The sequence below is a fragment of the Silene latifolia genome, chromosome 11, assembly GCF_048544455.1.
Source record: "Silene latifolia isolate original U9 population chromosome 11, ASM4854445v1, whole genome shotgun sequence".
NCBI lineage: Eukaryota > Viridiplantae > Streptophyta > Magnoliopsida > Caryophyllales > Caryophyllaceae > Silene > Silene latifolia.
The window spans coordinates 13,125,566-13,148,705 of NC_133536.1; the positions used below are offsets into that span (position 1 = coordinate 13,125,566).

General features: G+C 32.2%; 2 protein-coding genes and 1 non-coding gene across 4 annotated transcripts; 1 reads left to right on the forward strand and 2 right to left on the reverse strand.

The window, feature by feature from the left end:
- Positions 1 to 13,320: 13,320 nt before the first annotated feature.
- On the reverse strand, positions 13,321 to 16,716 carry LOC141611103 (sirohydrochlorin ferrochelatase, chloroplastic-like). 2 transcript variants are annotated; one of them, XM_074429518.1, is made up of 7 exons: positions 16,439 to 16,716; positions 15,216 to 15,308; positions 14,906 to 15,138; positions 14,718 to 14,779; positions 14,290 to 14,400; positions 14,089 to 14,181; positions 13,321 to 13,608 (listed from the first exon to the last, which is right to left on the reverse strand). In XM_074429518.1, the coding sequence occupies exons 2-7, from the start codon at positions 15,260 to 15,262 to the stop codon at positions 13,489 to 13,491; spliced, it is 666 nt and encodes a 221-aa protein (XP_074285619.1). In that variant the 5' UTR covers positions 15,263 to 15,308; positions 16,439 to 16,716; the 3' UTR covers positions 13,321 to 13,488. The 2 variants fall into 2 exon arrangements, with proteins under 2 accessions (XP_074285619.1, XP_074285620.1); XM_074429519.1 differs by having other exon boundaries at positions 14,906 to 15,123; positions 16,439 to 16,649.
- A 597-nt stretch (positions 16,717 to 17,313) lies between these two features.
- On the reverse strand, positions 17,314 to 17,387 carry TRNAV-AAC (transfer RNA valine (anticodon AAC)). Its single transcript has one exon. It is a non-coding gene; the product is annotated as a tRNA-Val (tRNA).
- Positions 17,388 to 19,869: 2,482 nt separating this feature from the next.
- Positions 19,870 to 21,102, forward strand: LOC141612940 (F-box/FBD/LRR-repeat protein At5g22660-like). The gene has a single exon (XM_074431689.1). It carries the CDS (start codon positions 19,870 to 19,872, stop codon positions 21,100 to 21,102), a length of 1,233 nt encoding a protein of 410 aa, XP_074287790.1.
- Positions 21,103 to 23,140: the final 2,038 nt, after the last annotated feature.

Below are 23,140 nucleotides of genomic sequence, written 5' to 3' on the forward strand. Positions count from 1 at the left end.
CACACATGATGAGTAACAAACATTAATAGCCATATCTTTGGCTCAAATTAAAATCTTCTTTGACGCGGTGATGTGTTTTTCATAGTTTTTTATTTTTAATTCTTGTAGGTAGCTTTACGGAGTAATAATATTATGGACATTTTTTTGAGTTAGTCTCTCTTTACATGTCATTTTGGTCGGAAATAATAAAATGAAGTTTGATATTATTTTCTGTCAAATGTGACCACTTTTGAAAAACAAGATACCATAAGCTGTAACACTAACTTGATCATTGTGATTACATTTGACAATAAAATAGTCACAAAACCTCGTCTTATTTATTTCAGGCGGAGTAGATCGTCTGAAACAAAAATTTGCGCAAATTTGTTTGTTTTGATAATTTATTTGTCGATCATGTTGTTTAACCATTTACTCTTCAAACAATATTCCAAGTATTTTGGTAATGATTAAGGTCTCGATTTAGATTTTTTTGTGTAATCGTGAAAAATATATATTCTTTTAGAAAAAAAAAGTATACGTATTAATAGTTGTATTAGTTAGGGCCATTTTCGGGCACTTCGCACAGGGCCATCGAAATCTCCCAGATGGCTCTGACCATCACCTTAAGGTTTTGGTTGAGATGGTTCATCTATCATGGTATCAGATTCATCGGTACACGGGGGAGCCGGTGCACAACTAACCACTCTTCAAGCCCAATGGGTATTTGAGTGAGGGAGCGTAATAAGAATAATTATAATAGTTGGGCCACAACCATCACGTTAGGGTGTGTTTGGATACCATTTTAGGAGGGAAAGAGAGAGGAGGGGAGTGAGGGGAAGGAAAGGTAGGGGAGGGGAGGGGAGGGAAAATAAATTATGGTTGTTTGGATAACAAAAATGATGAGAGGGTGATGGAATGGGAGGAAGAGGAAGATGATAGAATGGATGGAGGATGATGATGAAATGAGAGTCAAAAAAAGTTTTCCTTCCAAATCTTGTCAATGATGGAAATATTTTAGTTTGGTCTAAAGGAGAGAAATTAAATCCTCTCATTCCCCTTACTTTCCATTTCCCTTCTTCCATATATTGTAACCAAACAAAGGAAATTAAACCCTTCCTTTCCCTTCCTCTCCCTTTCCCTCTAATTCTCTCAATCCAAACACACCCTTAAAATTTTGGTTGAGATGGTCCATCTATCATACATAATGCAGAAACTCTCACTCACTCTCACAATTCCAGTTTTAACCCATTCCCCTAAAAACAGTGTCTACTTTAGCCATGTTACCTAAAAAAAATGTAACACTAAGAATTGAGGAAAGGTTTCTCAAAGGCCCACAAAGAAAATACCATCAACAATTGCATCCAACGGCTGCTACTTGACAATATAGGAGGCGCAAAGAGATTTGTGAGTCATTTTGCTTTATTATATCATACTTTAAAGCAAAGAATAGTGAAAACTTAAGTAAAGGTATTCGCCTTAACAATAAAAATTAAAACTCAAGGGTCCCTGACAATAATATTAAGTCATAGAACTCACAGTTGAGGTCCTTGACTAATGATTTAACACACACACCCCACACCCCATCAACATATGTGTATGACCAAACCTTTCGAGTGTAGGAAGTAAAGAGTAATTCTTAACTAAACCCAAACAACATCCAAATGCAAAACCGAAAGTCAAAAGCTGCACATGCAGGCGATACAGTTGATAGATGAATCATCTCAACCAAAACCTTAAGGTATGATTGAGACCCAACTATTATTCATATTACGCTCCCTCACTTAAATGCCCATTTGGCTTGAAGAGTGGTTAGTTGTCCAACGACTCCCCCGTACCGTGCGCTATAAATCCACTTCGAGAGTTTTTGAGGAGTTTTGAGGTCGTCAGGATTCGAACTCGTGACCAAAGGTCACGATGTCTCGCTTTATATTGTTAATAATATAAAATCAAAACATGATCAAGGAGAATAATTCATCAATATATTATTCTAGTGTATACTAGTTTGAAAGCCCGTACTTCGTACGGGTTAATGACCTTGATTATTTTAAAACTAAGTTATAGAACATTATCGAATAGGTGTTTCGAAAAAATGAAATATCTTAATCCCTTATCGTCTCTTGATACGTACTTGATTCTAAGCATTAAGTAACATCTAAATCTTTGTTATCTCGAATTCTGGCAAAATTTATTAAATATTAATCATCATAAGTGTAAGCCAATCGGGGCGCTTTGATAGCCCTTATGATTAATATAAAATAGGTGTTTCGAAGTTCAAATCCGGGTGTCACAGAATTCTAAAAAAAATGAAATATCCTAATCCCTTATGATCTCTTGATACGTACTTGATTCTAAGCATTAAGTAGCCTCTAAAGCTTTGTTATCTCGAATTCTAGCAAAATTTATTAACTACTAATCATCATAAGTGTAAGCCAATGAGGGCGCTTTGATAATCCTTATGATTAATACAAAGACATGTGTGAAATTAATGAATAGTTTACATTTGCTATATTTTGGTAGGGAGAATAAAGTAAATGTAAACTATTGATTGAGACGGATGGAGTATATATTTTGTTTAAACCATATACCTACCCGTCAAATATGGACAATTTACTTACACATGTCATTCTTATAAGTTAGTAACAGGGTAATTAGCTTATTTATAATGCAGAAAAAAAAACGTTATAAGGGTTTAATGTTTACATTCTATGTCTAATGATTTGTTTACATATTATTAAAATATCTCTTTAAAAAAAAAGATTAATATATACGTGGGTTAACTCTTATTTATAATCATATAATCACCACACCTTATACTAATTTTTCGATGTGGGACAATTCAAAATTTCTCTATTTCTTTTTTCGTCTATTCACAATAACTTCCCTATTTCCTTTTTTGGTAAATGTTTGTGTGGTCCAAATTTAATTGTATGGTAGGGTAGTGTATTTGTGTGGTCCAAATTTAATTGTATGGTAGGGTAATGTATTTGTGTGGTCCAAATTTAATTATATGGTGGGGTAGTGTGTTTCCTTAATTTTTGTGTCAAAATGAAAGAGGAAGTTTATTGTGAATAGAAAGGAGTATATTCACCAAACTTGGATTATTTTCTAATATGAGACAATTCTACTATTTATACGTAGTATATATTCATTAAACATGCATTGTTTTTCAATGTGAGACAAATAACGTACTCAAAATTACACCATCTTTTTTGCACTTAGTTCGACATCCAACAAGATCCCGAATACGGACAATTGCTACACATTATATCTAATAGTTATATTTAAATTTAATAATATAATCAAGTACTCTTCATTAATATTTGTACGTTATTTTTCTTCAATTTTTTTATCATAAGTGAGATACTGAAATTTCCCGTAGTATCCTTTAATTTTGTCAGATTTTCCATGTTACCCCTACTTTTAAGAGTCTGCCTATGCTATCCTTGAGGTTCCATTTTTTTTCCCATCGTACTCCCCTAATGTAAAGGCTGTTAAATGGGCGTTAAGTTTGATGGCGTGGCAATAAAATAATAATTAAAAAATAATATCTCCTTTATTGTTTTATTGGTACGAATATCTCTCTTTTAAATAAAAATTTAATTAACTATATCATTATAATATTAGAAATTTCTCATTGTAGCCTTGAACTTTGATAAATTACACATGGTACCTCTAATTTTAAGTTTCTACAAATGGTACCCCTGTGTTCACATTTTTCTTTCCCACAATACCATTTGACAACTTTCGTCATAGAGTCATTACTCCTATTACTTGTGACGCCTTTTTTCTTTTGTTATCTATTACACAAACACTTCATCATCTAATTCTTAAATCCATATTTTATTTAATAAATATAAACTAACATTTAATACCTAAATAACAAAACACAAATAGCATGTCATGCTCAATTACTCATCTTGTTCCTCATAGGAGTAACGACATTATGAAAAAAGTAAACACATGGGTATTATATATAGAAGCTTAAAATTAGGGGTATTATGTGTAATCTACCAAAATTCGTGGGTACCATAAAAAATTTCCGTTATAATATTGACCATTTTATCGCTCTTTCTCCCACCTAAAAAAATGTTACAACTTTAAAAATGTAACATTTAATTCAAGATTATGTTTAAAGTCTCTTATATAATAAGTATACCTCGAGAGATTCAATATATTTGGGGTGATACCTAAGTTCCAAGGATAAATCATATTTATAATCATGTGATCACCCCATCTTATGATAATCTTATTATGTGGGACAATTCAACTATTTATACGTAGTATATATTTATCACACCTACATTATTTTTCAATTTGAGGCGAATAACATATTTAAAAGTACACCATATTTTCTGAACCTAATTCGACATCCAACCCGATTTACTAATAAGCAAATACTATATTATCTATTAATATTCATACGTTTGTTTTCTATTTTTTTTTATCATAATTAAAATATGTGCAAATGGTATGAACCTATACTCTAATGATAGAATTTTTTTAACACAATTCTAATTATATTATTTAAACGTAGTATATTTAACACACCTATATTATTTTTCAATGTGTGACATATAAAATCTATAGGTAGAAAATATAATGATATAAACTTTTAAGAGCTCTCCAAGATAATACGTAAGAGACTCAAAAGATTTTGGGTTGATGCCTATGTTCCAAGGATGCCTCCTATTTATAATCATAAAATCACCCACCTATATTTCGATGTGGGAAAATTCTATTTTTTATATGTAGTATATTTGTCACACCTATATTATTTTTCAATGTGGGACATATAACATACTATGAAATACACCATCTTTAATATGTGCAAATTATATGAAATCTATATATACTCTAATGATAGCATTTATTACCATGAATCTAATAATATTATTTTCATAATTTTTTTACCGACATTATTTTGACAAATGAAATGTAAAGTTTTTATATAAAAATTAGAAACATCACTTGAATATAAAATCAGAAATACAGAGTATATATTATAATAACTAAAAGATTTTCCAAAGATTAACTTAAGTTAGAAATCATTATTCTAGAGACAGTAATACAAACTCTTTTAAGAGCTTTCTCTGACAATACTTAAGAGAATCAAAAGATTTTGGGTTATGACTTCTATTTATAATCATAAGATCACCCTGCCTTATGGTAATCTTCCGATATGCGACAATTCTAATATTTATACATAGTCTATTCACCACACTTACATTACTTTTCAATGTAGGACAAATAACATACTAAGTACACCATTTTTTTCGCACCTACTTTGACATCAACCCGATTTAATAATGAGAAAATACAATACAATCTACAATCTAGTGATAGCATTTTTTTGTCACAATCTAATTATATAATTTTCATACACTGCTAAATTTTCCTTTATTAGTTTGAAGGCCCGGGCATTGCAACGGGGTGATTAGCTTATTTATAATGCAAAAAACAAGAAGTTATAAGGGTTTAACTAGTTTTGTGACCCGTGAAATTCACGGGATGTTTTGTTTTTAGTGTGATGTTTTTAGTGTTTCTAGAAATTGTAATTTTGTAAACTATCAAACCACATAGTAAGATCGCCTCATGAATATTTGATGATAGATCGTGTACTTAAATAACGGGCATTGACATGTTAACGTAAAGATCAAAATCGATAAATTAAATAAGTCAAGTAGGTGAAGAGTGCTATTTTTCAAAGTTAAAATGATGAAAAAACCCAACAAATATTAAAGTAAATCATACATTTGAAAAAAAAAATTATAAGTCATTCACGTTGATGTCGTCAATCTTGTAATTAATCTCCAATATATATTTGTTTAATCAATCCTATTATTTCACTTCTACATATCGTCTTCGTTCTCCAATGAATCGTCCCTATGAAATAAAATAACTCAGTAAGTAGTACGAATTACCCAACAAAATAATTATGTTTTATTAGAACTTCAACGTTTATTTTTAAACGTAAAATTGCGTACCAATGTTTAACTTTGAGTATAAATGTGTAACAAATTCTTGCACAAATTACGATATATAGTACAAGACAATTACGTCTTTCTTAAAAAAATATAAATAGTTTGAATTACGAAGACAAATATTTTAATTTTTTTGTGTCAATTACGAAAACAAATATGAGATTATGAAATAAATTATCGTTATTTGAACAAAATTGATATCCAAAATTGTTCTAGAAACTTTTCAACCCATTGACATTTGACACAAAATATGTGCTCTTTTATTTGAGATTATCTACTAATAAACAATACATTCATAACTTATGAGTTTATACCTTACATTTTCTTTACCTTTAATTTTACCTCATTTTTGTGTCTTTTGTATTTCTTCCCTCTTCAAATTACCCACATGATGTTTTGCTTATCTGTAGTCACATACATTTCATGATAACCTAAAGTTTATATAATAAAAATAAATGATATTAACCAAAGAGTAAAACATTAACATGACAACAACTTGGCAAACGAATAATAGCATTGTCACATGTAAATCATTTAAAAACCAAATGGAAAATATGAATTCAGATATAAAGCAAAAAATTCATAAAACCAAAAACATAAAAATAAAATATACTTTGTAGGACTACACCACAACCACCACCACCACCACCACCACCACCACCACCACCACCACCACCACCACAACAACAACAACAACAACAACAACAACAACAACAACAACAACAACAACAATAACATACAAATATATGTTCTCATAATAATCAAATAAATAAATTAAACCATAAAATATAGGACTTAGAAACTGATGGGTAAATGGAAAATAGGTATTAAATAAATAAATAAAGTGAATATAAAGTATTATATGTATTATTATAACTTTTATAGCCATTACACAACCAAAGATTCCAATATTTAAATTTTATTTTTAATTTATTTTGTGTTATTGTTGAATAATATAATTGAATGTCGAGAAACTCAAGAGGTGAATTAAATAAGAAAAAAGTTAATGAAAATGGCGGGGGATAAACAATATGAAGAGTGTTAATCAATTTATTAACATATTTTATTATAAAAATTAATTAAATAGAAAAAGTATTAATTAATTTGGTGGGTGTTAAGTATTATGAAGAGTTTTAATCAATTTATTAACATGTTTTATTAAAAAAATGAATTAAATAGGAAACAACACTTACTAAAATGATGGGTGTTAAATAATATGAAAAGTTTTAATTAATCTATTAACATGTTTTATTACAAAAATTTCAATTTTAATTATAAATTATGAAACTTTGATGTAAATTTGTAAGGGCTATATAAATTTTGGAAAATAATATATTTAAATTAATGTCATGTAATAAGAAGTTGATAATTCATGTCATATTTATTCGCCATGTCACATTAAAATTTGTCATGTCATGTGTAGTAAGAGACTTGGCTTTTTGTTAATGCTAGGTGACATTGTATACATGGAACATGGCATTTTAAGTTCCCCTTTTAATAATATTGTATAGAAGTTGAAACGATCCGTATATAATAAATTCCGTATGGAAAAATCTTCAATAACGCCTTATACGTTTTATAAAAAATTTTAAGTTCCTTATTACTATTTCAAGAATTTGATCCATCTCTTGTTATACTTATGTCCACGATCCTATATAAAAGTAAAAATAGCATTAAAGACTATAAAAAAATCTATTCCGGTTTTGAAAAAAAAAAATACATAAACTTAAAAATATACGGATTAGAATTTAGAAATCATACCATTTAATATTTATCTGAGGGTTCACTTTCGCTTTCTTTTAGTACGCTTCCTTTTAGTACATGCCTTGATAATAGTTCATATAAAATGAAAAAAGAAAAATATATGTTAGAGATGATTATACTCATGAATACAAAAATAAAAATTCAAATAGGTTGATCGGGAAAGCATAATAGTAAAATTACACAACAATATACTCTTAATAACAAATTTAAAGAAATATTATAAGATCTTCATTCTAAGATCAACGATCATATTCTAATGGTTAAAAAAGCATAAACCACTTAAAAAAGTAAAGTAAATTTTATAGAAAAACAATCAAAAGGTGGGACTGGGAGAAAACTTAAATTGGAAGAGGAAATGACATAATTAAAATGATTAATTAGTCATGATGGTTCAAAAAGTAAATTGTGAAATTTTAAAGATTTTTCATTCAATTATTTGTACTTATTTATTTACCATTAATTATGAGAGTAGTTTTTTTTTTGGAAATTATGAGAGTAAGTTTTATGTGTTATTCCTGTTTTGACAAAAAAAAATATAAACTTAAAAACATGCGAAGTAGAATTTAGAAATCATACTATTTAATATTTACCCGAAGGTTCACTTTCGCTTCCTTTTATTACATGCCTTGATAATAGTTCATATAAAATGAAAAAGAAAAATATATGTTAGAGATGATTATACTCGTGAATACAAAAATACAAATTCAAATAGGTTGATCGGGAAAGTATAATAGTAAAATTACACCACAATATACGTTTAATAACAAATTAAAAGAAATATTATAAGACTTATATTTTGAGATCAACAATCATCCATTACTTATCAGTTTCTACCTTACGTTTTTTTACCTTTAATTTTACCTTAGTTTCGTGCCTTTTGTATTTCTTCCCTCTCCAGATTACCCACGTGATGGTTTGTCTTATCTGCATTCACATACGTTTCATGGTGCTTTAACTTTATATAAAAAATACATTGACCAAAAGATAAAACATCAACCTGGCAAAAACTTGACAAACGAATCAAAACATTGTTACATGTAAGTCACTTAAATTAAACCAACTGGAAAACATGAATTCAAATATAAAGCAAACGATTCATAAAACCAACAACATAACAAATTAAAATATACTTTATTGGACAACAACAACAACAACAACAACAACAACAACAACAACAACAACAACAACAACAACAACAACAACAACAACAACAACAACAACAACAACAACAACAACAACAACAACAACAACAACAACAACAACAATACTCGACAATAATACTCAATATACTCAATATAATCAATATAATCAAATAAATAAATTAAACTATAAAATACAATTCACAACTTAGAAACTCATGACAAATGAGCATATTTTAAATAAATAAATAAAGTGAATAGAAACTATTATAGGTATTATAGGTTTTATAGTCATTACACAATCATAAATTCCTATATTTTAATTTAATTTTTAAATTATTTTGTGGTATTATTAAATTAGATAATTGATTGCCGAGGACCTCAAGAGATGAATTAAATATGACAAAATTTTAATGAAAATTATGGGTGTTGAGTAATTAATATAAGGACTTTTAATAAAATTATTAACATATTATATTATAAAAATTAATTAAATAGGAAAAACTTTTAATTAATTTGGTGAGTGTTAAGTATTAGGAAGAGTTTTAATCAATTTATTACCATGTTTAATTAAAAAAAAAATTAAATAGGAAAATGTTAATAATGGTGGGTGTTCAGTAATATGAAGAGGTTTAATTAATTTATTAACATGTTTTATTACAAAAATTTTGAAAACAATGAATTAAATAGAAAAATATTAATAATGGTGAGTGTTTAGTAATATGAAGATGTTTAATTAATTCCTTAACATGTTTTATTACAAAATTTTCAATTAAAATTAAAATTTTAATTATGAATTATGAAATTTATTAACATATTTTATTACAAAAATTTCAATTAAAATGTCAATATTAATTATAAATTATAAAATTTGATTTAAATTTGTAAGGGTTATATAAATTTTGGGAGACAATATATTTAATATACAAAATTAATTTAAGAATAATGATAATATCCTTTAATATTATAGATATAAGTGAATTAAGTTAATTTATAGATAAATGATTTAAATTAATGTCATGTAATAATAAATTAATAATCCATGTCACATTAAAAATATGCAACATCACATTTAAATATGCCACGTCACATTAAATTTTAATCTAGGTGGCTTTTTGGATCCTACGTGACTTTGTCTAGGTGGCGTTTATTTGTCATTTTAGGGTAGCCTTTTAATTATATTTTATAGATGTTTACATTCTATGTCTAATGATTTGTTTACATATTATTAAAAGATCTCTTTCAAAAAATAATAAAGGATTAATATATACGTGGGTTAACTTTTATTTATAATCATATAATCACCCTCACCTTATAATAATCTTTTGATGTGGGACAATTACTATTTATAGTAATATATTCACCAAACTTTGATTATTTTTCTGATGTGGGACAATTCTACTATTTATACGTAGTATATATTCATCATTCACCAAACCTGCATTGTTTTTCAATGTGGGACAAATAAGATACTCAGAATTACAGCATTATTTTTGCACTTAGTTCAACATCCAACCAGATCCCGAATATCGAATACGGACAATAATTGCTACTCATTATATCTAATAGTTATATTTAAATTTAATAATATGATCTAGTACTCTCCATTAATATTTGTACGTTGTTTTTCTTCATTTTTTTTTATCATAATTGGGATACGTAAATTTCACGTGGTGCCCCTTAATTTTTTCAGATTTTCCATGTTACCCCTACTTTTAAGAATCTGCCTATGGTACCCTTGAGGTTCCATTTTTTTGCCCATAGTACCCCCTACTTTTTGTGTTATACTTGCTCCATAGTCCATAATTACTAACGTTTTTTTGCATCATTTTCACTTGAATTGAGCACATTTTGAATCCTTCAAAATATTTGGGACACATTTCGACTTCATTTTCATTATACACTAATGCTCCCGCATCATTCGCCCCTTCCTAGAAAAAATTTTGTCCTTAAATTTTGAAGATATGTGAAACCACCCGGATAAAAAACGAACCATACGAATTTAATCATGATAATAGTTACGATCCCAAGTAGAATCCCTTCGAACTCCTCCAATGTAGCAACCCTCTTGCAGATTCTAGGATCACTCCCTTCGTTCTTGAGCTTATACCCTTTGAACCATATTTTCTTGTGCTTCCACCCCACCTCCCTCCTTGCACAAGTGTAGCAAAGTTAAAACGAGACTTGCTTGGAATAATCAGATTATCTTGAACTTCCATATGAATCAAACTCACGAAGTAACATTGATAGTTTCCACCATATAGTTTCTTGTCAATGGATATATCAAGTGGCGACTTATACGGTTCTTTGAATTGAAAATCCAAACAGGTATTATCTTGTAGTAATTCTTTTCCTATGATTGGTAATAAACAAGAATCTGATAAATAATTCGTTTCTTATCAATGGATAAACGAGTAGCTTCACATAATTCATTTCCTATGATAAATATTCAAGTGAATATGATAACATGGAAGAGCAACGATGAAGAATTGGCAGCACGGTTTCCAAGGATGACCAACACGCTGCTTTACTTGGTCGTCAAGTAACTTGATCTACACGTTTTTCTGGAGTTGCCAAAACCAATTGAAGAGCTGTCTATGTCGTTTGGACAACTGGTGTGAGTGTGCACTCCTTAGTTTCCTAAATTCAGCTTTTCTTATTCTAGAAAATAAACTTTAGGCAGTTGTGTTTATTTCCTAGTTATTTATTTCCTAATTTCAGTTAAGTAGAAATAAGGCCATTTTTGCCAATTCTCTAAGGGTCGAGTTTAGGAAAGTTCTTTGAGTCAGTTTAAGGTATGGATTTCACTTGTGATTAGGAAGTCCTTAGAGGTCTAGGTCGGATTCTTTAGTATAAATAAGGGTCATTGTAATCAGTTTTAAGCATCCAAGTTACAGAAATAATACAAGTTTTTCTTGTTTTTTACTTATCGCTTGCGAGTTATAAGTGTCTTATTTCTTTCTTGCGAAGGAGAGATTTGAGTGTGAGTCAATCCTTGCGAGGTGAGAGTCATACAACCCAGTTGTGAGTTGTTACAAATTTCTTGCGAGGAAGGAGTGCAATTTACTTCATATCCTAGTTTTAGTTGAGGGGTCTTGCGAGATTTTCACAAGTAATTCATATCCTTTTATTTTTCTTTCATATTTCATACAAAAAACACCAAAAACACTTTAATTCCGACCCATTTTCATTAATCTAAAACTGTCATAAAAATTGTTCTAGTTTTACATCAATTTGGTAAAACTCGTGCTTATTTTACATCACTGAACTTCATGTCTCGGCTAGTGCAAAATGAAATCTCCATCTCGACTCATTGATACGAAAGCTTGAATTCACCTTGTGAGATGTGTAAATCAAGATAAAGTTCAATATGTCCAAACTACGATCAAATGGAATAGGCCGGCATATGTTAAGGATTAGTGCACAAAATTGGCCTTACAACTTTAATAAACGTCCTAATTTGACACAATTGACACGACACAAATGACTCTATCGTCTCGTGTCAATTGTGATAAACGTTAGATGTTGTCGGTAGGTCCATGGAGTAACGATGGGATTCAACATTCGTCCATGGTCGAACATTGAGTCTTCACGTTTGGTCCATGGTCGATCGTTGAATCTCAACATTTAATCCATGGCTAGTACATTTTATTTGAAACCGTGTTTAATACGTTTATTTGCCGATTTTTTTAAATTATCTAAATTTTCTAGTCGATGTGCGTTAATTTCTAACATTTTTTATTGGTTTAATGCAGATGGGAGATCGAAATGCAGTTGGTTTTTAGTAGAATTGAGAGAAAATTGTTTAGAGAGAGAAATTGGTGTAAATGTGCAAAGGACATTATCGTCTTTTGGAATGAAAATGTCGACGATAGTTACTAAAACGTCGACGATGAAAATCAGCCCTCTTATTGTTATAACTAGGTTATCGTTGGAACTTAGGTATCAACCCAAATCTTTTGAATTTCTTAAGTATTGTGAAATAGAGCTCCTAACAATTTGTATTATTATCTCTACAATAGTGATTCCCAACCTAAGTTAATTACCCGTTACAACGCACGGACGTTCAACGTAGTTCTTTTAGTAGATAGGGAATTGGTAGTGGTCCCATAATATAAACTCAAAAAGGTTTGTATTTGTGTTTGTAATTTTGTTTACTACTCCGTACTATGTAGGGGTTTGTTATTAGAGAGGTTTGTAAATTGAGTAATGTTTCATTTGACAAATCTCTAAAGAGGTTCATCTATTACTAGTTTCCCAAGTCTTTTTGGGATGAATAAACTCTTACTAATGGTTCGAAACTCGAATCAATGCATTGATCAACAAAGTTTATCCCTCAGTCTCCCTCTTCGCTGCAAGTTCCAGAAACAAGCTGGTGCTTATAAAGAGTGTTTAGAAATGTGCACAAGAGCACATTGTAAGGATTAAGGAAGACAAAATTCCAAAACCTTAGGAAGTTCTGGAAATCATGGAGATCTTGGTCATAAAAACACTGCAAACTTCTAATGGAGGTTCTGAGTCTGATAGCCAGAATTATAGTAACTTTGTTTTACTCTAGTGATTAGATATAATCACAATTCACAAATACAATCAAAAACAGTAGTTATGAAATTGAATGCAAAACTCTAGGTTTTGGAGTCCTGCACTTTGATTTTACATTTGCCTGTTCCTGCACATACTGCACACTCGTCCACTTTCCCGTCAACATGGCTTAAGCAGTAATCGATTCTGTCCTTCATAACATCCTGCAACATCAGAAAACAAACCCGAGTAAAAACAACATTCCTTCTTATAATCCATCTTATCATTCTGTTAGTGTTTGCATCATATGTTAGGTAAGATGCTTTTGGGAGGATGAAGTTGTTACATAAGTCTGAATTTGAACAGTTTTCTTTTAGTAATATGTTTCTTTTCTGGAGAAAACTACTTTGTTATTCCCCATCGAGGATGAATACAAATACCTTGCTCGTACTAGAAAATTAAAATTGAACATATACCTACAGCACTTGCTTTGAAGCATCCTTTCGTTTTCAAAATTTTAAGTTGAATGAACGTGAATGTGTGAAGCTAAAAGAAATATATGTTGATAAATCCAGCTGCCAAATTAATTTTGTTCCCTTCATATTTTCCAAGAAACAAAACAGGCTACGTAGGCGGTAGGCAGACAGAATGTAAGCATCAAATACAATGCAGTTGCAAAAAATGAAAGAAGATGAAGGACATACAACAAGTAACTCGTGAAGACCCAAAGGTGCTGTGACAAGATAAGGAATACCAGGATACTCGGAGGCAGCGGCTTCTGCTAGTAGAGGAATATCCTATTCACACCCATGAAAGAATTAGGACAAGCATTCATTTCGAACCTCCCTAACTCCTACAACCCCAGCTGTAGTGCAGTCTAGAGGGGGGAACACTGATCGTCTTACCTGATTCCAATGACGTCCAGGAAAGAGAAAGAATGGGCTTATAATCACACGACTTGCCCCTTGTTGGACACATGAACCAAAGGCATCTCTGATAGACGGTTCTGCCAATTCCTAGAAAACAGTAAGGATAAAATGACATTAGAATTGGAATAAAGAATCAGTGAAGAATTGGTGTTCTACAAAAGTAACTTCATGTCTAGATATTAACTGACAACTACTCCAATTCTATTTCAAGCCATTCACCATATACTATGGTGTATTGACCCGCAGTACCCATAGACCATAATGCCTATTCTTTGGGCGAGAGGGCCAAAGTGCCAAACCACAAATCAGGGGATGGAACACCATAGTCAGTAATACAATGCATGAAGATACATCTTGCTGTGAAAAACTTGTACCAAATTTGTTCCAAGTAACGAAGCGATTACCATATGAGCAGGCTCAACAATTGGGTATCCGGTTTTATTTTTGAACATCATTACGAACTCATCTGCAATACACTAGCACGATCACACTAACATACAGAAACACAAAAACAATCAACATTTACAACAACTAGACTGGTCAAGAAATCATTTGTGAAGGAAAGTAAAAAGGTGATCCTAAAAGAAATTACTCAACAAGACATTAGACTCTTGGCGGCGAGATCCATGATCTACGATGACTACACCATCTTTATAAGCCACGCCAACAGCCCCCTCATGAAGGCTAGTATCACTCATTACACAGCGTACACTTTTTGACGAGCAACTGTGCTGGATATCTTTTCTTAATCTGACAAATCCAGGTGCAGCTTCTATTGGTCTGCCTCTGGCTGATTTTGTCGATGTCAAGCTAACCGCCACACCACTTAAAAAATAAATACGAATGATCAACCACCATTTAAGAAAAATAAAACAAAGTGAAAGAGTTTGAGGCTCAGGTACCTCTTAGGGTTAGTAAGTTGATAACTGTATAATAACTTTATTGACATCTGAGCTCTTTGAAGCCTTGATACTCCCACTCATCAATTGAGAAGCCTAGCAAGATAAAAATGAAGGATCGATAGAGGCGAAATATAATAAAATGACTAAAAGGCAACCAAAGTCAATAACTAATTGTGAAAATAAGAAAAAGAAAGTAATGTTTGTCACATTTTCATTATAATGGAGGACCATATGTGATACTAAACCTTGATACTATTCTTTTTACATGTTTGATGTTGATAATTGGAAAATACAAGTTCAAATGTCAAGAAAGAGCACACAACAATACGGCAAATGCTGCAAATTCATCTCAAAATTTAGTGTCCTTCCGTAATGTCACCATATACGATTTGAACGAGGGCACTGGAGTAGCTAGGATGGTTTACTTTTGAGGTCTGAACTCAAGAAAAACCCTTCCATATGTCAAAACAACACACGTAGTCATGTTACTCATGTAAGGTAGGATGTAATTCCAGTTTCCAACTACGACGTAATCGATTAATTTAGAGTAGTGTTTTAAAACTCAGAAATGATTTTGTTTCCTTGAATCCATGTTTAGAAATTGCAATGTTGGGATTCAATTTTTCATCCAAATTCGTAAACTTGAATGGAAACCATTGGAATTCAACTAAGAATTTTAATTTCACAATAATTAGGCAGGGGGACCGGTACCCAATACCCATACCCAGCAGCTGAAATTAATCACCGCCCAACGTGGATGAGAAATCTACCCCAGTGGGTACCGAATTACCCATTTCACCATTAAAACGCTCGATAAAAGCAATATACATGCTGAAATACAAGGAATTTGAATGCCATTAGCCAACATCTAAAATTTGGTCACTTACAAGGCCACAAAGTCGTAAAATGACAAAACAAATGACACATCATACTATAATAGCTAGCAACTAAATGTACTCAAACAAATGAAGTTACAGGCAGGCAGTGAGTACTGAGTAGTAGTAATTAGCATCAAAAATTAAAAAAAATAAAGAACAAGGAATCAGGCAACAAGTAGACAACATGAACAACAATCAACAAGTTTCAAGTTGGGTACTGGGTAGCTAACACTGCCGGATTATCCAAAATCGAATTAGGAGTTTATTAATTTAGGGTTTGAGAGTTGAGAAATTAAATTGGGGGTTATTAATTTAGGGTATAAAGGTGAGCCGGTGAGGTCATACCTGCGGTGAAAACGGCCGGACAATTCGACGACGGCGAGTTTATCTCCGGTAACAAACCCAAAAGCAACCGCTAAAAGACTTTGAGAAAGCTGCGGTAATGGCTTACGGCGGTGGACGTCGCGACAAGGAGGGTGGTGGTGTCGTGGTGGTGACTGGTGAGCAGGTGAGGCCGGTGATTTTAACGGACGATTTTAAGGAGGAAACGTCCTCTAATTTTTGACGATTGAGAAATTTGAGATATGAATGGAAACAAGAAACCCGGGACCCATCTGGGTCCCTCCTGCATAATAGCTACTCCCTCCGTTCAACTCTAATTCGCATGTTTGTTTTTTGCACGGGTATTAAGGAGCGGATTAAAAAAATTATAAAAAGTATATAAGAAAAGAGAATGATGGGTTAAAAATGTTAAAAAAATATAAAGGTGGTGTTTTATGGTGGATTAATGTGGGGTATAGATGACATTTTTTGTAAATATGGAGTGTGAATAAAGATAGAATGGTCATTTTCTTGCAAAAGGAAAATACGTGTAAAGTGTAGTTAAATGGACGAAAAAGGAATACATATAAAGTGGAGTTGAATGAAGGGAGTAGCAACTAAATGTGAAATTAAGTGTCAAATGAAGGTGGTATTTTTCACAAATAAGACAAATTGATCATCTCAACCCTAACAATTCTTCATCTAGCAATCAACATTAAACACCTTAACAAATAATTGAACCAAAACTAGTTTTTTAATATGTAAGGGTTTTGTATAGCTTAATCTCAATATTAAGACTTTCAAGAGTGAATTTCTCACTATGGACTATAGACAATCGTTCTTGGGCAGATTGAGGAATGTGAAGCAAGGTAAAATTAAAAAAGCAAAATTGGAAAAAATGGCTTCGCCCGGGCTCGAACCGGGGACCTTCAGTGTGTTAGACTGACGTGATAACCAACTACACCACGAAACCTTGGTGTTAGTTAATGGCGCCTTAGGGTATATTATCTCATCTAGGTAACCGTAGTTCTGCTTCAGTTTAAGCATTTTTCTTGGCCTTTTCGATTCTTAGGTTCCTCATGTCTTCCAAGTTTTGTTTCCCCTTGCATGGCCTAAATCATAGCCAGGAATTGATCCTAACCGGAAAAAACCGGTAACGATGTAAAAGAAACTTTAAAAAAGTTAAAATATCTTAACTAAAAATTTTGAAATTCTAACCACGACATGTCATATATTCGTCGCATTTTATTTTGCTTTGGTCGGTCTACTTCGAATTTAAGGAATGTCAAATTTAATTTCATTTGTTCGAGTATTGCCAATTTGGTTCGGGTTGCTCCCCTTGCCTATTCTACTCCTTCAATCAAGGAGTCTGCTTGTATATTTTCCATAATTGCTTCAGTGTTCATGCACAATTGTACACTATATAAATACCGCACATTCATAAGCGAATTAGTGGCGTTTTCCCCTAACTAAATTACCTCTTGATGACTAATTGACGGAATTAAAGTGATTATGAATGTTGTTAGTTTAATCGTGCCCTAGGCTTTCCTTAATTGTTTAAGCCATTATTCGATTACTTATTACTTAGTTTAGTAGTCTTAGTTAATTTAGGCTTTGTTTGTTACTCAGCAGATTAATAATAGCAGAGGTAGATTGGTCAAGCAGATTATAAATAACAGATTGGATTGACAGGTTTGACTAGTATATTTCAATTAGAAAATTTAATAAAAGTGTTTGGTAATTATCGAATTTAGGTTAATAGATTGTTGTATCTATGTGTAAATGGTTGATAGATTCAATTTTCTCAATCTACTAATGTGAATATGCTGGGTGGAGCAACATATTGGAATACAGTAGATTGAAACTCAATCTACTGTTTCAATATGTCATTTACCAAACACGTAAATTAGTAGATTGATGAGTCAAATAAACATGCTAAAAGGCTTGAATATGCTGAAAATTCACCAATCTACTGTTTACCAAACACCTCCTTAGTTTAATGGTTTAGCTTAATATTTCTTGATTCATGTAGCTAACTTTTAATTTAAGACAAAACTAGTATTCAATCTTTGATCTCCTTGTGGTTCGACCTCGACTACCATTACTAATTGAGAATTTGTTTGATTGGGTACGACGACCTCTACCCATTATCAGCGGTCAATCAAATATGTTCGATAATTTGATTGGTCAAAGGCTTCATGCCACACTTAGATCCATGGTATTAAATCTTGGTCGTTAGAGACTTGATTTGGATTATGTCATTGAGGCCTAATCTCGACTGTTCTCTATAAATGTGGTTGATACCGCCTCAAAATAAGGAAAATTTTTCACTCCAAGCTTTATTTACTTAAACAAGAAAACAAATAAACATTAAAAAACTAATTTATCATTAAAAAATAACTTCTCATCAAATTAGAACAATTTTTAATCAAAATGAAATACAAGTCTAAATATAAATTGCTAAACTTTATTAGAGAATAATTTGACGCATATTACTTGCTATCTATAAAACAAAAATATAAACTGAGATTATTAGATTTGTGGAAAGAAAAAATCATTAAAATAAGTTGAGAAGTTTATAAAATTAAATTATTAGTTTTGTGACTGAGAAAATAATTAATATATAAATTTCACGATATTACTCAATTTTCTTGATTAATTTTACAGTTCAATTTTTTTTTTCTCATATCAAAATATAATGACGTGAAATATAAAAAATTATTGAATTGTTAATTGAACATGAATAAGTAATACAAAAACAACTATATAAATACCGCGCATTCATTGCGCATGATCTATACTAGTTTTGTACTCCATATTATTTATGTTAATTTAATTTGATAGTCAACCCTACTACCAAAGTCTGATAACCATATTCTAGTAATGTTATCCACCATTATAAATTTGCTTCTATCGTTAACAAAAGGTCAAAATAAAATATTTCTCCGTCCTATCAATTCTTCACATAAAAAAAAAGTAGAACAGAATAGAGTTGGATATCGGTGTCGGCTGGCTCAGCCCACAATAGTCGAGCCCGGTAACGGGCTCACTCATCTCCTAGCCCATCATCCCAACCTAGGCCCGTACTACCTACTCGGGCTGGGCTCGAGCTCACTCATTCCCAGCTCACAGTGAACAGCCCGTCAGGCCCGCATAGCCCAATAGCACAACTAGAGTACTAGACCGTTCTAGGCCTCTAGGGCCACCACATCCCAGCCCGGCCGCCTAAGCCCGCACAGGCGCCCACCATCAACCCGCAATGTGGGCTCGGGCTTTCTTCCAATAACCCGGCCCACTGTCCATCATCCAGAAGGGAGTAGTTTAGAATGGGCCTAACTAATCATACCAAAAGTTTAGGCTAAAAACTAGAACCATACTTTGCTCGTTACTTCTAAATCTCCAAATATAAGCATAGCCGCCGATTAACAATGGAACAAAACCCTAGCCGATTAACAATGGAACAACACCATAGATGGAGCTCCCTTCCGGACGACATCGTCTCGAAAATTATCTCCCACCTTAACCTTCCTGATTTCATCATAACCATTTCATCAACTATTTTCAGCATCAAACAGATTTACACATGTAGCAGATTTGCATACAATGTTTATGAGCCTCGTTACTGGACCATTTTCGATAATCTCTTCGATTATTTCACCACACCCGTAATCGACACTTTCTATCTTAATCTTCACGTTAGCTTCTATAAAGAACCGCTTTGCTGGCCTATCATCGATACGTGGGCTCGTCGACTTCGTTCTACTAACATCCGACACTTCACGATTAATACGTTCGATAGTTTTGAATTTAGCATACGAGTGTGGCCACCGAGCATTTTCCGAATGCATTCTTTGTTATCACTTACATTGTATATCTCTTTTAAAGAGATTGATCGTAGCGATGATCAACTTTCAATGATTCTTCCTCCGAACCTCAAGAAACTTCATCTAGTTTCGCCGAATTATGGACTTTTGGAAGAATTAATAAGTGGTTGCCCGTCTCTTGAAGACTTGTCCTTGACCCTTGATATTGATCAGAAAAGTAAAAGTTCGATATCAATTACAAGCGAGAAATTAAAGCGATTATATATAAATCTATATAAGGTTTCCAATTGTAAGGTTATTATTGATGCTCCAATATTAGAGCATTTTAGATATTTTACTAGGGACATATTATCAATGCAGATGTTGGATTCGATTTTGAATGTCAAGTCGCTTGCACTCCATGTTGAAGATTATTGGGACCGGAAGTTTAACACTAGTCCTAAGAAGACCGTCTTCCCTAATTTGAGACACCTTACGTTATCTTTGCCTTGGAAATTATATCAAAAAATATTTGACGAACAATTGCTTTGTTGTCCGAATTTGAAGGTTCTTAAGCTACAGTTTAATTATTATGATGCCTACAAGGCGATGATTTTGAATGAAGATGTCAAATTCGCGCTAGTTGAACAAGTGAAGCGCTTAGAGGTGTATATGATTGACGGCAAATTTAGCAAACAAAGATTGAATCTATTGACATGGTTGCTAAGAAGTGCCAAGGTTTTGGAGAAGCTTGTTCTTAGTTCAGTGAACCTTTGGGATTATAATAAGTTGGCAAAATCTCAATTTCTCGAAACTTTATTCGAGTGTGCTGAGAGTACATCGCGTTGCCAAATCGAACTTCTAGGAGGTTGTAAGCTAGACTGATTCTTTGTTATCTTTTCTTTTTTGCCATGAAATTAATTTTCTGTATTTGCTTTTAGTCGAGTTCATTTGTATTCAAAACATTATGTTTATTGCACAATGTGGATTTAATTCCGGATGCTAAATTTAAGTTATATGAAGCGGCTAGAGATGAATAGAACCACGGTTCATTTCGTCGAACAATTGATGAAGCTAATGAAATCAACATGGAAACACGAATAGAGGGAGTAATTAACACGAAAATAACAAAATACGAAATCAGCACAAAATAACAAATTACAATTAAAATCAAACCAAACATAGAATCAAAACCTTGTTTGTTAAATGTTAGAAGCAGATTTGATTTATAATAAAGGATGACATTTTTAGATTACGGTTAGTATAGGGAGGTGGCAATCGGATCACTCAGTCTGATTACGGGTCAAGTTAAGGCGGTTTGGGTCATGTCGGGTTAGGCTTGACCGGATTAGATTGCTTATTCGGTTCGAGTTGGGCTCAGGTCGGTTCACTTACAATCAAGATAACCGGGTCAGTAACTTCAACAATTCTGCCGGGTCAGGATATATCTGGTAGATATGCTTGATTAGATCGAGTCTGGTTCAATTCGGTTTCGGGTCATTCATGGGTCGAGTCATTTGTATTGTCGAGTTTTATGAAATATTGTTTTGATACTAAACTAGTATAAATCCCGCGCACACGCGGTTTTTAGATAGGGACATTAGAAAATTTAACAATTATCTAATTATATTTAACTTATTTTAACTCCATTTAAAATTTTAGTATAGAATAAAACTTAATATTAGTAATGTTTTATATTAAGAGATAGAAAAAAAGAAGGTTCAACACTGTTACCGTATATACAATTGTTGAAACTATTTTGTGTGTATCTGTGTTGTAATAAATATACTTATGTATACATTAAATCAAAAAAATAAAAAAAATGACCAAAATTTAAATGTTCACGTTGTATACAGTAGAAATAGATAGTATTAAATTAAAGTGTAAAAAAAATGTATTCGCAATTTTTCCGTTTTAGAAGTAAAAACAATATATAATGCTCTTATCTTGTAGTAGATTAGTTATTGTATGTAATTAATCATTATTTACCCAGTTGTAGACATATAAATGTGTAAATGGAATAAAATTATATGGAATTAAGAAGTTTGACCCAATTGTAGATAAGATATAATGAAGCCCAAATATAGAATATTCATTTAGGAGGGAAAATATTGGAGCTTTCTTATTCTTTTGGTTTAGTGGGGATGTAAATATATTCGTTTTATTTGGAGATAAAAATTATATCTTTAACTTATTCATGGTCAAAATTTTCTAGCTTTGACCATAAACCCTAACACATCTTGCCTGTTACTTCTAAATCTCCAAATATAAGCATAGCCAGTGGTGGAGCTAGGGGGGGGCTAGCAGGGGCGGTCGCCCCCCCTGGCGGATGAAATTTTCGAAGTTTTTAGTTAAATTTTTCGAATTTTTTCGGGGGTGTCTTATAAAATTAGTCGTTCGCCCCCCCTAAAATTTTTCGCCCCCCCTGAATTCAAATCCTGGCTCCGCCACTGAGCATAGCCGATTAAAAATGGAACAAAACCCTAGCCGATTAACAATGGAACAACACCATAGATGGAGCTCCCTTCCGGACGACATCGTCTCGAAAATTATCTCCCACCTTAATTTTCCTAAAGATCAGTTCGTCATAACAATTTCAACAACTATTTTCAGCATCAAACAGCTATACGGAAGTGACAGAAATGCATACAATGTTTATGAGCCTTGTTGCTGGACCATCTTCGATAACCTCTTCAATTTATTAACCTCACCCGTAATCGACAGTTTCTATCTTAGTCTTCACGCTAGCTTCTATAAACAGCCTCTTTGCTGGCCTATCATCGATACATGGGCTAAAAGACTGCGTGCTCGTAACATCCGACACTTCACTATCAAAAAGTTTGGTGGTTATCGATTTTTGAAATCCGTGTGGCTACCAAGTATTTTTCGAATGCATTCGTTGTTATCACTTACATTGTATTTC

Excerpts from the sequence above, each read along its gene's own strand:
- LOC141611103 (XM_074429518.1), bottom strand. The coding sequence starts at position 15,262 with ATGTCAATAAAGTTATTATACAGTTATCAACTTACTAACCCTAAGAG. Across the intron at positions 15,139-15,215 it reads CAACTTACTAACCCTAAGAG|TGGTGTGGCGGTTAGCTTGA; the intron begins GTACCTGAGCCT and ends TTATTTTTTAAG. Across the intron at positions 14,182-14,289 it reads CTGGACGTCATTGGAATCAG|GATATTCCTCTACTAGCAGA; the intron begins GTAAGACGATCA and ends GGGTGTGAATAG.
- LOC141612940 (XM_074431689.1), top strand. The coding sequence starts at position 19,870 with ATGGAACAACACCATAGATGGAGCTCCCTTCCGGACGACATCGTCTCG.